Here is a 13,615-nt window from a genome sequence, read left to right as displayed (position 1 = left end):
TATTTCCTGATAAATTGAAAGTTGTAGCATACAAGTGAACCTATTTACAAAACAGAAATAAAGTCACAGATGTAGAAAACAAACTTATGATTACCAAGGGGGAAAAGTGGGGGAAGGATAAATTGAAAGATTGGCATTGACATATACACACTACTATGTATAAAATAGATAACAAATAAGAACCTACTGTATAGCACAGGGAACTCTATTCAATACTCTATAATGATCTATATGGGAAAAGAATCTAAAAAAGAGTGAATATATGTATATGTGTATTTGATTCACTTTGCTATACAGCAGAAACTAACACAACATTGTAAATCAACTATACTCCAGGAAAAATTAATTTTAAAAAAGATGTAACTTCAAAAATAAGAAAAAGGGACTTCCCTGGCAGTCCAATGGTTAAGACTTTGCCTTCCAACATAAGGGATGTGGGTTCAATCCCTGGTCAATCCCTGGTCAGGGAGATCCCACATGCCTCGAGGCCAAAAAACCAAAACATAAAGCAGAAGCAATATTGTAACAAATTCAATAAAGACTTTAAAAATGGTCAACATAAAAAAACAAGAAAATAAAAAAAAAAGAAAAAGAAAGTTGTAGTAAACTAAAAAAAAAAAAAATTAAAATATCTTATGTATAAAGTGACCCAGATTTTTGGAAGGGAATTTAATGTGTTTGTGTTTTATTTTCTTTCTAGCTTGGCCTGCTTCTGTCATTGTATACATTATATCCGATACCTTTTGGAAACCTTATTTGTTCACAAGGTTTCTGCAGGACATACACCTTTGAAAAATTTGATAAAGGTGGGAACTGATATATTTTGTAATTTTAATTGTTATTGAGAAATTTTATGTATTGGATCATCTACATCATCATTAAATCATGTTTATTTCTCTCAAGCTTAGATTTTTCTATTCAGTTTTATCAGCATATCTTAAACATTCTGCTCCTGAAATGCCCTTTCCTGAGCGATCTATTTCATTGGAGCTGCCCTCAACCAATAACATCACATAAAATATTTGGCATGACCTTACATTACAAGTTACATACTTTTAGGCACCTTTAAGTTTGGAAATACTTAGCACTGAATTCAGATTAAGTGCCACTTGAAGAGGAAGAATTTCATATATAAACCCTCTTATAAATATACATTTGTGTGATTAAAATGATGATGCTACACCCTATATTTGTGATTGGTGTCAGTGTAATGCCAATATCTTTGCTCTTCCCCCAAATGGTAAATACAAACATTATTAACCATCAATTAACTATCAAGAAAATGGGAAATGTTCTGGAACATTGAAATGGAAATGTACGTTAGATAACATGGTGCAATTCAGTTTTTCAATTCAAATTAAAATTTATTTTAATTTTTTTCCAATTTAAAATTTAGTTTCAGAATGAATTATTTCTTCACTAAAATATTCCTGAGTTTTAGCAAATATCTGTTTTCTTAGAATTTCAACAAGCAGACATTCCATTGTTGTCATTATAATGAAACAGTAAACTCTAGAACTTTTACAAACCTCAAAAAATCATTTAGACTAGTTTCTCTTTTGAGAGAAGGTATTAAAATTCGTCATGTAAGATCAGCATCATAGCCTAGTACACCTAAAACCAGGCCATTTCCCTCTATAATCAATCAAGAAGCATTACTACTAATGATTAAATAATTCATTCTTTTATTCATTTACTGTTGGAAAATAGTTATTTATTATTTTTATAACTTCACTCCTATTTACTACTTGCTAGACAAAGCTATTCTTGAAAAATCTTCATAAAATACATCATTACATTTCTCTATATCCTAAATCCTCATTTATATTAACAAGTGTTGAGCAAAGAAATGCATTTTCTTAGTGACATCAAATAGGTAATTTTAAAATACTACTTGACTGAATGAAGAAGCATTTCATTTAACTAGCTTAGAAAATTTTTTATACCAAAATGCTGCAGTGTGACATATAAATGTATGGGGTGACTTCAAATGATGTGATATATATTATATATATATATATATTCCCTAACTTTTATTTTGTTTTATTTGTAGAGTTGTGCCTTTTATTGGGGATTCACTTCTTGGATTGCCTACTACATTAATCACCCATGGTATACACCACCATGTATGTAGAATTTATTCTTCTATACCCATACTAAATTGCCAACATCAAAACTCTGTTCTAAACTACATAGAAATGATGAACGACATGGCACATATAAAGGAATAAGAAAATAATGAAAAAATGTCAATTTTAAATTGCTTTCATAATACTCCATTAAATTTTTATGTAGGCTTAAAAGACCAAATTTGACTGACATATTTTGATTTAATTTCTTTCCATAGAAACTCTAGCAAAAAATGTAAGTTGATTATAAGCCTTCAAAATGACAGATAGTAAAATGAAAGAGTAAAGATGAAAAAGAAACATGCCATACAATCACATAATCATGTACAACCATCAGGATTTTTAAAATAAATAAATTATTCTTTTAAATATAACTTCAAAAGAAAAAAAACATAGAGGCTTTTTTTCCTGCGACATATTGTTCCCTATTTATAACTTTATTAAATGTCTTGTCCCTTGACTCAGATGAAGCAATTTAGCGAACTGCACACTGGAACCAAATCTAAATCCTCAGTTCCTAATCTTGGGGGAAACATACCTGTCCTGATCAAAGAATTCCATTTCTTTTATCTTCTGTGGACCTTTCTCTTCTCAGCTTTTATTGCAGCTCACAAGGCACACACAGCAGAGCCCTAGTGTTATGTGTTGACATTTCATATTTAACTGAGAGTTATTCTTTGTGGTCTATTTCTAGTTTATAAAGTTTGAAAATAAATGGATATAAATGATGTATTCAAGCTTTATTTTAGATTTTATAAAATAACATAAAACTTAAAGTCATTAAAATAAATTAATATCTTTTCTTGAAGCAATGACACAGAGAATTATATTATTCAGGGTTTTTGCCAAAATCAGCAAATCTAATTCAGCAATCACAGTAAATGATTGCAATGTTCAGAACTTTAACTCTTCTAAATACTAACAAATTAACTATGAATACTGAAGGAGAAAATTCCCTGATCTCACAAAACTCTAACTGATTTTTAAAAATATTTTAACAGAAGATGTGCCTTCTAACTTTAGAACATGAACAGAAAAATTTTTAAAAATATTTTTTATCCATAGTATGTTTAAAAAGAGGAGCCTCTGAAAAATGCTACATTCATATATTGATACAAAATAATAGAGGTTAACTGTGTTAATATATGCAAAATATTTATGGAACACATTGTTTGTCAAGAACTGTAAAATTGCTATTTCTTTTGTAATTGGAAACAATATTATTATGTAAGTGTTAATATTCCCCACTATATATTAGGAAAATAAGGCTCTGAAAGTTTAATTTTACTGTGCTTAAGACTCTTAAATGAATATGATGTAAGGAGGACTCAAATAATGTGAAAATATATAGAGCATTACAATACCTATTCCAAGTGGAGAGTGAATATCATGTACAGGTACTGCATGCTTTGCATGGCTCTGATATGCATGGATTTCAGTTTTTATGGTTTATTTAAATAATACCAGCCCCTAAAACCATGCTTCAAATTCAGTTACCACATATGCTAATTGCAATTGCACAAAGTACAAACTTTGCAGCTAGCTCTTTAGTCCACATATCACTCTATAAATAACGGATGCACATCATGGTCAGTGACATCTGATGGTGGTTGATAACTGCACATCTCTTATTCAGTTCACTCACAACCAGCAAATAACTGGAACAATTGTGGAGTCTGGGAAGTCCAAGATCAAGGTGCTGGCAGATTGGGTTCCCTGGTGGGGGCTCTCTTCCTGACTTGCAGATTGCTCCCTTCTCACTGTGTGCTCACATAGTGGAGAGAGAGAAAGCAAGCTCTCTGGCATCTCTTCTATTAAGGACACTAATTCCCATCAAAAGGACCCTAACCTCATGACCTCATCTAAACTTAATTACTTCCCAAAAGCTCCATCTCTAAACACCATTATATTGAAGGTTGTGGTTTTGACATCTAAATGTTGGGAGGCACCATTCAGTCTATAGCAATAGTGGGGGGGGGGCGCTAGGATAATTAGCCCACATTGCGGGCAAATAATGGGATCTAATTTGTCATGTGATTATGACATTTGTTAGATTTTATTTTTTCCTTAGAATTTCACTTTTCTGCATAAATGCTACAAAAAGTTTGATCCTTGCATTCATTATCTCTAAGATTTTTAAAGATTGTTCTTCCCCTTTTATAACTCTTTGATTAGAATTTATAGATTAAAAATTTTGATTATATATTAGGTTGTAAAAATCCAATGCTGTTCCTTCAAAGTAGAACTAGTACAAACTACACTATCTTTACTTTTTAAATTAATTTTATTGAAGTATAGTTGATTTACAATGTTGTGTTAGTTTCTGCTGTGCAGCAAAGTGAATCAGTTATACATATACCTGTATCCACACTTTTTTAGATTCTATTCCCTTATAGGTCATTACAGAGTATTGAGTAGAATTCCCTGTGCTATACAGTATGTTCTTATTAGTTATGTATTTTACATATAGTAGTGTATATATGTCAATCCCAATCTCCCAATTTATCCCTCCCCCCATTCCCCCTAGGTAACCATAAGTATGTTTTCTACATCTGTGACTCTACTTATGTTTTGTAAATAGGCTTATATGTGGAATCCAAAAAAAAAGGTACAAACTTCATTATCTTTAGATGAGATGAACTAAACCTGAAAACATAGATAAGTACAAAAAAATTTTAAACAAAAATTTTAAAACTAGATACTTAAAAACCTATTCCTAAATAACTATTGAATCTAAAAGTAAAAATGCTAATATTACAGAAAAGACAATGACAAAGTGACAAAAGAGTAAACAGTACACATCAAAGCTTTTTTAGCCAAGTAGTTATAATCTTATTAAATAATCTTTTTAAGGAAAATGAAACAAACATACTAATTAAACAAGTTAAAAATTCCTTTATATTAAAACACTGTACTCAAACTATATGCTGCATTAAGTTCAGGTATTAAGAGTTGTAGAATAGTTGAGCCAATTTTTAAATTATTTCCCTTGAAAATTTTCTTTAAAACCTGAATGCTTACAATGTAATCTTCCTTCATTTCATCCTCACAATTAGAAGAAAGAAAGAAACAGTGGTTGTATTTTTTATGCGTGCTTAATTTTTTCATCATATTTTTCTGTGCTTTCACTTTGTATATGTTCGTTTGACTTACATACTCAAGTGTTTAATTCAGGATATCTTGTCCTTACTACAGATATGATAATTAATTTTCTGTTATTTTTATGTTGTCATAATTTACATTGTGCTTTGCCCTTTACATCAACTGGGTTTTTTTTCCACCTCTTTCTGTATTCTCTGCAATAACAGTTTCACATTTTTTATAGCCCTATTCTCAACAGATCTGACTGCACAAAATAAATAGCATCTGCACATTTACACACACAAAGTACTTAAATGAAAAACAACATATGGTATGCATTTCCAACGCATATACCATTAGGGAGGTCACTTTACATACTTGAACAATATTTAAAATAAATAAGAAAAATATATTATCATAATTGGACTGCCCAATGGCAGGAATATTCCATTAACCATAAACTGGAATGCATATGTTCAGGAAGTTTAATACAAAAATATTTAGTATCAAAAACAGTCAAGGAAAAATGACCTATATTTTTGCCTATCGAAATGTGAAATATTATACAAATTATAAAAACATTATAGAAAGTTTTAATGCTTTCTAATATTTTTTCTCGAAAGTTTGTTTCAAATTATATTATTTGTAACTTTTTTTGGAAATAAATATAAAAATACTTTAAAATTACACTCTTTGGCCCAATACCTTTTTATCACATCATTATTTTTTCTCACTAAAAAATGAAAAAGGCATATCTTCACAGTCTTGATGCATGAAATGTTCTGAACCCTCTCATCCCTGTGTTAATATCTATTCATTTTTTTAGATAAAAGTTCAGTCATGTACTCAAAGTTCTCCCTGATCTCCCTGATTACAACAAATCTTTCTTTTTAGCTCTTATATTAAATATTGCATAGATCCTTCTAAGTAACACATTAAAGTTGCATGCTTCCATTTGTTAGCATGTGATGAGTATTTGTTTCCTTGTCAGAAAATAATTTCTATTAAGATAAGGGTTGCATTTGTGTTTATTTATAATTACTTTATCCACAGTCACACAGTCTGCCATATAAATTTCTAAAAACTAGTGTTGAATTAGTGAAGTTTAGCCTAGTAGTAGATACAAATGTTTAAAAATAATGGTCCCTAGAGATGAATACAAACTAATTATTATGATTTAGCTAGGAAAAATGTTTAATTATATGGCAAAATGTGTATAACATAATATTGAGGGAATAAGTGATTATAAAATAATTCTATCAAATATGGTAAAAGTGTATAACAAATATGTATATCTCCAAAGGGAAAAATCTGAATATTAACTGGTTTTCCATGGATGAATTTTGTTTTCCCTTTACACTTTTATCTCTTTCAAAAATATCTCCATTAATATATTTTATTTTATAATAATATATATGCACTTTATAAAAACGAAACTTCCAATACATGTACATGTTTTACATATATCCATGCATAAATACTTATAAAATTTAACTATATTACCCTCTTAAATTTCTAGCCCAAGGAAATAGAACTTAAATAAAAGATTTATATGGAAAAATGTTTGAAACAGTACTGTCTATTATTTATAAAATTAAAATCATTCTAATTATGCAGCAATTGGATAATATTTAATGTTTTAAGACTAGTCACATTATACACTGTGACGTAGTTTCTATCATACCTTTGACCACAAATATTTAATAATATCGTAAAAGTCTTTAAATATATTCTTACATAAAAAACCCAAGATTCAAAATGAGTAATTACATTAATTTTTATTTGTGGATGTGTTTATATAAATAAATGCAATTTACATAAAAGTAGAAGAAATGCAACTGTTAATACAGATAATGAGCTTATTAGATAATTTTATTTTTCATTTTTTTATTTTTATTTTTATTTTTTATTTTTTGCGGTATGTGGGCTTCTCACTGCTGTGGCCTCTCCCATTGTGGAGCACAGGGTCCGGACGCACAGGCTCAGTGGCCATGGCTCACGGGCCCAGCCACTCCACGGCATGTGGGATCCTCCCGGACCGGGGCACGAACCCGCGTCCCCTGCATCGGCAGGCGGACTCTCAACTGCTGCGTCACCAGGGAAGCCCTCATTATTTTTGTATATTCCAAATCCTCCACTATAAACAAGGTGAATTTAGAACTCTCTTTCAAATTCCATTTTGTTCATTACTCTTTATATGATTTGGCATGTTATATAAAGTATAAATTTTTACTGTAAGGTGAGAACAATAATATTTGCTTCATGTGTTTGTTTTTATGATGAAAATATATAAAACACTTAAAATATTGCCTCTTGCAAAACATCAATGCAAAAATAAAAATTACTATTATTAGTATTTTCTTTTTATTGTTGAACATTAAAAAAGAAGAGATATTGAGTGCAATTACACACTAGGTCATACTAATATGCTTTTAAAATGACAAACAAGGTAAATTAAATCTGCTTTCAAAGAGTTTAATAATAAAAATTATAAATAGACTCCATTTATATTCTAAATATCATTACATCACTGGAAGAAAAGTATACATAGAAAGCAAAATATTGTCATCTCTTTAGATTGCAAAAGTATCATTCCAAAAGGTCAGAGAGTACATATCACATATCACATAGTACTTTTTATTAGAGGGTAGTGATATCCAATAAGCCTTTCCTGAATTATATCTATAGTTTGCCAATCCAGAAAATGAGTGTTTACATAACATCTTCTTCTGCTTTCTAGCATTTGGAAACAGGCAAGTCACAGTATCTGCTATCACTTTTCTGGTATGTATTATTTATATAATTTGCTATTCATGCTCTAATTGTGACATTATTAAGCATTAAAATAGATTGCATTTAAGGATTTGTCATGTAGAAAATATGATTTATTTTTATATTATATGCATAATGGCATTACATTAAATAAATCAAATAACTTCCCATAGTCAAGTCATTAGCTCTCTAAATCTTTTCATCAAAATGTTCTACTCATCTATAAAGGATGATTAGAATTATTTGAAATATAGTAAAATGTTGGGGAAAAATTAAACTTAGTAATTCTTCCAATTGTCTGCACATTTACCAACTTACAAACTGCTAAGAGCAGAACGTTTTACAAGTCTACCTGATGATTATGCAGAAAACTTTGGCATAATTGTTAAGTAATTCTGAATGAAAACAAAGTCTACTTTTGTGAATGAAACAGGGCTCTATACTATTTGTCCTCAGTCCAATTCTTTAGATCATTCTATTTAATTTCACATATGCATTGTCTGAATCTGATACAGATCAATCTGACTACAAAATAGTCTTTATTATTTCTGAAATGAATTATTTTATTAGATATATATTTAGCTCCACATGCCATATAGCTCCATGATTTCATTCTTTAGTCGTGTTTTCCCTCATTCTTGCCCTTGATAGATTAACTCTCATTATTCCTGTCGCTGATACATTGATAAACACCCATGATTCACATACATGACAAGATCCTTTGTGAAGTCTGTATTGAACAACTTATACACCACCATTTCATACAAGGAACAAATTATACACTACACTTCGTAAAAAGCTCTCATATGAACCTCTATGTGTATGTGTGTGTATATATGCATAGATATATATGTATATAGAATTAATAATTTAGTTAATAACATCCACTACTGTGTTGGCTGTGAGAGGGGCAGGTTATGCTTTTATCTTTTTAGCACCTAGTATTTTACAAGTGTAATCACCACTTGCTTGAATAAATTACAAATTATTTTATTTAGAATTTTAAAGCAAATTGTTTGTAAATATATCACTGCCTTTTACTTTTCCATGTGTGTATATTGTTTATAGTCAGCAATCTTGCAATTCATTTATTTTGATGGCTTCATTGTTAACCTATGTGGAACCAAGTCTAATGTTCTCTGTGTATTAACTACTCAGTAAATGTGAGCAAATGGAAGAATAAATTGATGAGTGAACAAAATAATAACCACACACTTGCTATTTATTCAGATATGTATTTAGATTAATATCTGATTGTTTTATTTTTCCTCCTTATCTCCTACTTTTTTTGGCAACTCATTTACTGTAATTTATTTCATTGTAAATATTTACACAGCTCCCATTTTATATAATACTCTGATTTCTTCCCTTTTCTCAAATGTGATATGGTTATAAATCCATGGCTCTGGTGTGAAAGAAAAATTTTAACTTCTTAAAACACTATATGTCATAATAGTTATAATATTTTTCTTAAAAAGTGAAAAGAGACATAATTGGAAATAATCAAAATTCTAATAGTTTGCTATGTACACTTTCCCCTAAAGATTTTTAAAAACTCTGTCCTTTTTATTAACATAGTAATTTACTAATTCTTCCTCCTTATACATGCCTTTATTAGTCAGTGCTATTTTATACATTATCAACTGGAAAACATTTATTAAATGATAACAAGAAGAATTAGGCAAATAGGAAAACTTTATCACAGTTGCTGTCTTATTTGAGCCAAGGCACCAAACTACACAAATACCAATTAATAGTAGCATAGACTATGTCCAATACAGACATACTAGGTAAATGTAATAACTTTAATTCCACATTTCAAAGCAACATAAGTTCCACTGTGACTCTTTTAAAATTGTAAATTGTGATGACAAATATAAAAGGCCTTCTAGCATAACCCTCCCAGACTTCAGACAAGACTACAAAGCTACAGTAATCAAAACAGCATGGTACTGGCACAAAAACAGACATACAGATCAATGGAACAGAACAAAGAGCCCAGAAATAAGCTCCCACACCTACAGTCAATTAATCTTTGACAAAGGAGGCAAGAATGTATAATAGAGAAAAGAAAGTCTCTTTGGCAACTGGTGTTGGGAAAGCTGGACAGCATCATGTAAATCATTGTAGTTAGAACACTCCCTCACACCACACACAAAAATAAACTCAAAATGGCTTTAACACTTAAATATAAGACATGACACCATAAGACTCCTAGAAGAGAACATAGGCAAAAGATTCTCTGACATAATTCATAGCAAAGTTTTCTTAGGTCAGTCTCCCAAGGCAGTAGAAATAAAAGCAAGAATGAAAAAATAGGACCTAATCAAACTTATAGGCTTTTGTACAGCAAAGGAAACTATAAAGAAATGAAAAGACAACCTATGTATTGGGAGAAAGTATTTGCAAACAATGCAACAGACAAGGGCTTAATTTCCAAGATATACAAACAGCTCATACAACTCAATAACAACAACAAAAACAAAAAACAACCCAATCAAAAGATGAGGAGAAGACCTAAATAGACATTTCTCCAAAGAAGACATATGGATGGCCAATAAGCACATGAAAAGATGCTCAACAATGCTAATTATTAAAGAAATGCAAATGAAAACTACAATTATGTATCACCTCACACCACTCAGAATGACAATCATTCAAAAGTCTACAAATAACAAATGTTGAAGAGGGTGTGGAGAAAAGGGAATCCTCCTACACTGTTGGTAGGAATGTAAATTAGTGCAGCCACTATGGAAAACAGTATGGAGGTTCCTTAAAAAACTAAAAATAGAGGTACCATATGATCCAACAATGCCACTCCTGGGCATGTATCTGGAGAAAAATCTGATTTGAAAAGATACATGCACCCAATGTTCACAGTGGCACTATTTACAATAGCTAAGACATGGAAGCAACCTAAGTGTCTATGGACAGGTGAATGGATAACAAAGATGTGGTATATATAATGGAATATCACTCAGTCATTAAAAATAAAATAGTGCCATTTGCAGCAACATGGATGGACCTAGAGATTATCATACTAAGTGAAGTAAGTTAGACAGAGAAAGACAAATATCATATGATATCACTTTTATGTGAAATCTAAAATATGATACAAAATGGAAACAGACTCACAGACATAGAAAACAAACTTATGGTTACAAAAGGGGAGAGTGGGGTGGGGGAAGGGATAAATTAGGAGCTTGGGATTGGCAGATGCAGGCTACTGTGTACAAAATAGATAAACTACAAGGCCCTAATGTATAGCATAGGGAAATATATTCAATATCTTGTAATAAACTATAATGGAAAAGAATAAAAATAAGTAAATAAAATAAAAAGACCTGCTAATCCTGGAACTTCTTAATGTAGGCAAGACACATTGAACTTTTACTAATAAAATATGATAGTAAGATATAAATTTTAGGAAACTGATTCTAATACAGAATATAACAACTAGTGAGTTTATTGAGCTTGTATATAATCACCTAAATTGAAGATTCCTACCATATTTTTATGAACATAACACCCTATAGTTCAAGGTTAAATTTTTCATTCATAATAACTGAAAACATATGTGTGAGTTTCAGGTTTATCACAAATACATATGTGCAAAGAGTTTAGAAAAAATAAGCAAACTGTTTTTAAGTCCAATCTATTACAAATTATTTTATATTAAAATTACCAGTATATAGTAGAATCAATTATATAGAAGAAACAAAGGGGAAATTCGTGGGTCAATCTTGTATAATATAAAATTCAACCAGAAAATGTGTATCTTATTTGCAAGTGCTAATGTTTTTGCTAATAAAATGTTATGTTTGGAAAACTTCATGTTCTTCATTTATTGATCTATACACTCTTTCAACACAGAAGAAGAAAAGTATTATTCACTAAAGTTGGTTTAGCTTCTGTAGAGCCAGATTACCACTTGGTAAGAAGATAATATGTTAGAACTGTGTTGAATATGATTACAGTTAATTCTTAATTATTAATGGATGAATCATCCCTTTTGCAGACTAACCATTAACAATTATAACTTTTTCTTCTACTCCCTCCATCTTCTTTCTACTAATATTCTGAGTTCCCTAATACACTAAACAAAATATGTCAAGCAAAACAAGACACTTCACAATGTGTACATAATATATTCCAAAATTAGGTAATGATTCTTTGTGGAAAATCTTTGATTTTGGTGAGTTTTGACATGTTTAAACTATGTTCTAAGAAGTATTTTATCACCCCTCCTTTTGTATAAATTCTTCTTGACTTTCAACACAATTTACCTCCCTTGAATATATTCTGGTATCACAAAATCTACAAGGAAAAAAATCAAATATGGAAAATCAAATATATGCAACTCTATAAGCACTTTAGAATATCTCTCTACAAAACTTTTAGATGTAATTTTGATTTTCTGCTGCAAATATTGTTGAGACACACTATAATCCAGGCTCTTCATATTTCTATGACCCCCCTAATTATCCTCTGAACCCAACATCACCCACAAAACACCAAAATTACCATTGCAAAACAATATATATTTTACATAAATAATAATCCCGTTTCCTTTATCCACTCTTTCTTTCAACTTTATTTTTGCTCTCCAGAAGCAATTGATTGTCAATTCTTTGTACATTGAGCATTACATCAGAAAAGAAATTTCTTTCTTGCTTTTCTTACTGTCTTCAATAATGTACAAAATGGGAGGAATAGATAATAATGCATAAGACATGGTTTGAAAAGTGGTGACATTAATTTTTCTCCATGGTTTTACCTCTGTGTCCTAATTTTCACAATTAGTTATTCACTCATTTAGGTTGAGTTTGTTTTCTCATTATTAAAATGCAAATACTCTTGGAGAAATAATAAATTAGGCTCTTATCAAGAAGTCACACCTGCTCTTGTAGAATTTAGCTGAAAAGGACATTGTAAATAGCACAATAATTTTTGATTAGGGGAGAGGATTCTGGGAATTATATATCATAGCTTTTAATAAGGGTGGAGGAGAGTGGGGCCCTGCTGTGGAAACCACAGAAACGCTAGTGAAGTGCTTGTGAGTATTTAGTATTTGTGGATGAGATGAATGAGGGGAAAAAAGATGAACCAAAGTTAAATATTTTCAGCAGTTTGCTCAGATTTGGTCATGACAATTTTTTTTGGATCCTCTGCCAACTCTTGAGAGATACCAATAAAATGATTTACATTTACTCTTACTGCAGACTTGAAATCTAGGACTCTTTGTTTTCTCATCATTTTCGCTTCTTCTTAAAGCCCCTGAAATATCTGACATAAATAATAACATAAATAGGAATCAACATTTATACCTAAATTTGAACTCACTTCTTAAATAACTTATTTAGAAAACTAGTTTTAAGAAATTAATGATATAAAATTAATACATATTATATTTTGCTATTTCATTATAATTTGTTATAATTATTGTTGTTTTTCAGCTAAAACTGACTTACTCCTAATTATAGTAGTGATTTAAAATAAAATCAGCAGTTACTATAACCATAAAAATTGTCATCTTGATATATAATTATCAAAAAATATAATTATAAATTATATATAAATATATAATATCAAAGCTAATATAAAAGAATCCCCAAAATAATGACAAGTGTTTT

At 30.1% G+C, this 13,615-nt stretch overlaps 1 protein-coding gene across 1 annotated transcript in view; it reads left to right on the top strand.

Moving 5' to 3' along the window:
• TECRL (trans-2,3-enoyl-CoA reductase like) overlaps positions 1-13,615 on the top strand; it is a gene marked incomplete at both ends in the record, with an annotated part of 97,918 nt that overhangs the window by 69,599 nt on the left and 14,704 nt on the right. Inside the window, 3 exons of the mRNA XM_082602039.1 lie at positions 701-806; positions 2,054-2,126; positions 7,951-7,994. Of these exons, the coding sequence (XP_082458165.1) occupies positions 701-806; positions 2,054-2,126; positions 7,951-7,994 (223 nt within the window). The remainder of the gene's footprint in view (positions 1-700; positions 807-2,053; positions 2,127-7,950; positions 7,995-13,615) is intronic.

The sequence above is a fragment of the Mesoplodon mirus genome (genome assembly GCF_964341445.2).
Source record: "Mesoplodon mirus genome assembly, chromosome: 2".
Lineage (NCBI taxonomy): Eukaryota > Metazoa > Chordata > Mammalia > Artiodactyla > Ziphiidae > Mesoplodon > Mesoplodon mirus.
Note: the sequence above shows the minus strand (reverse complement) of the source record. Positions and strands in the feature narration are given on the sequence as shown.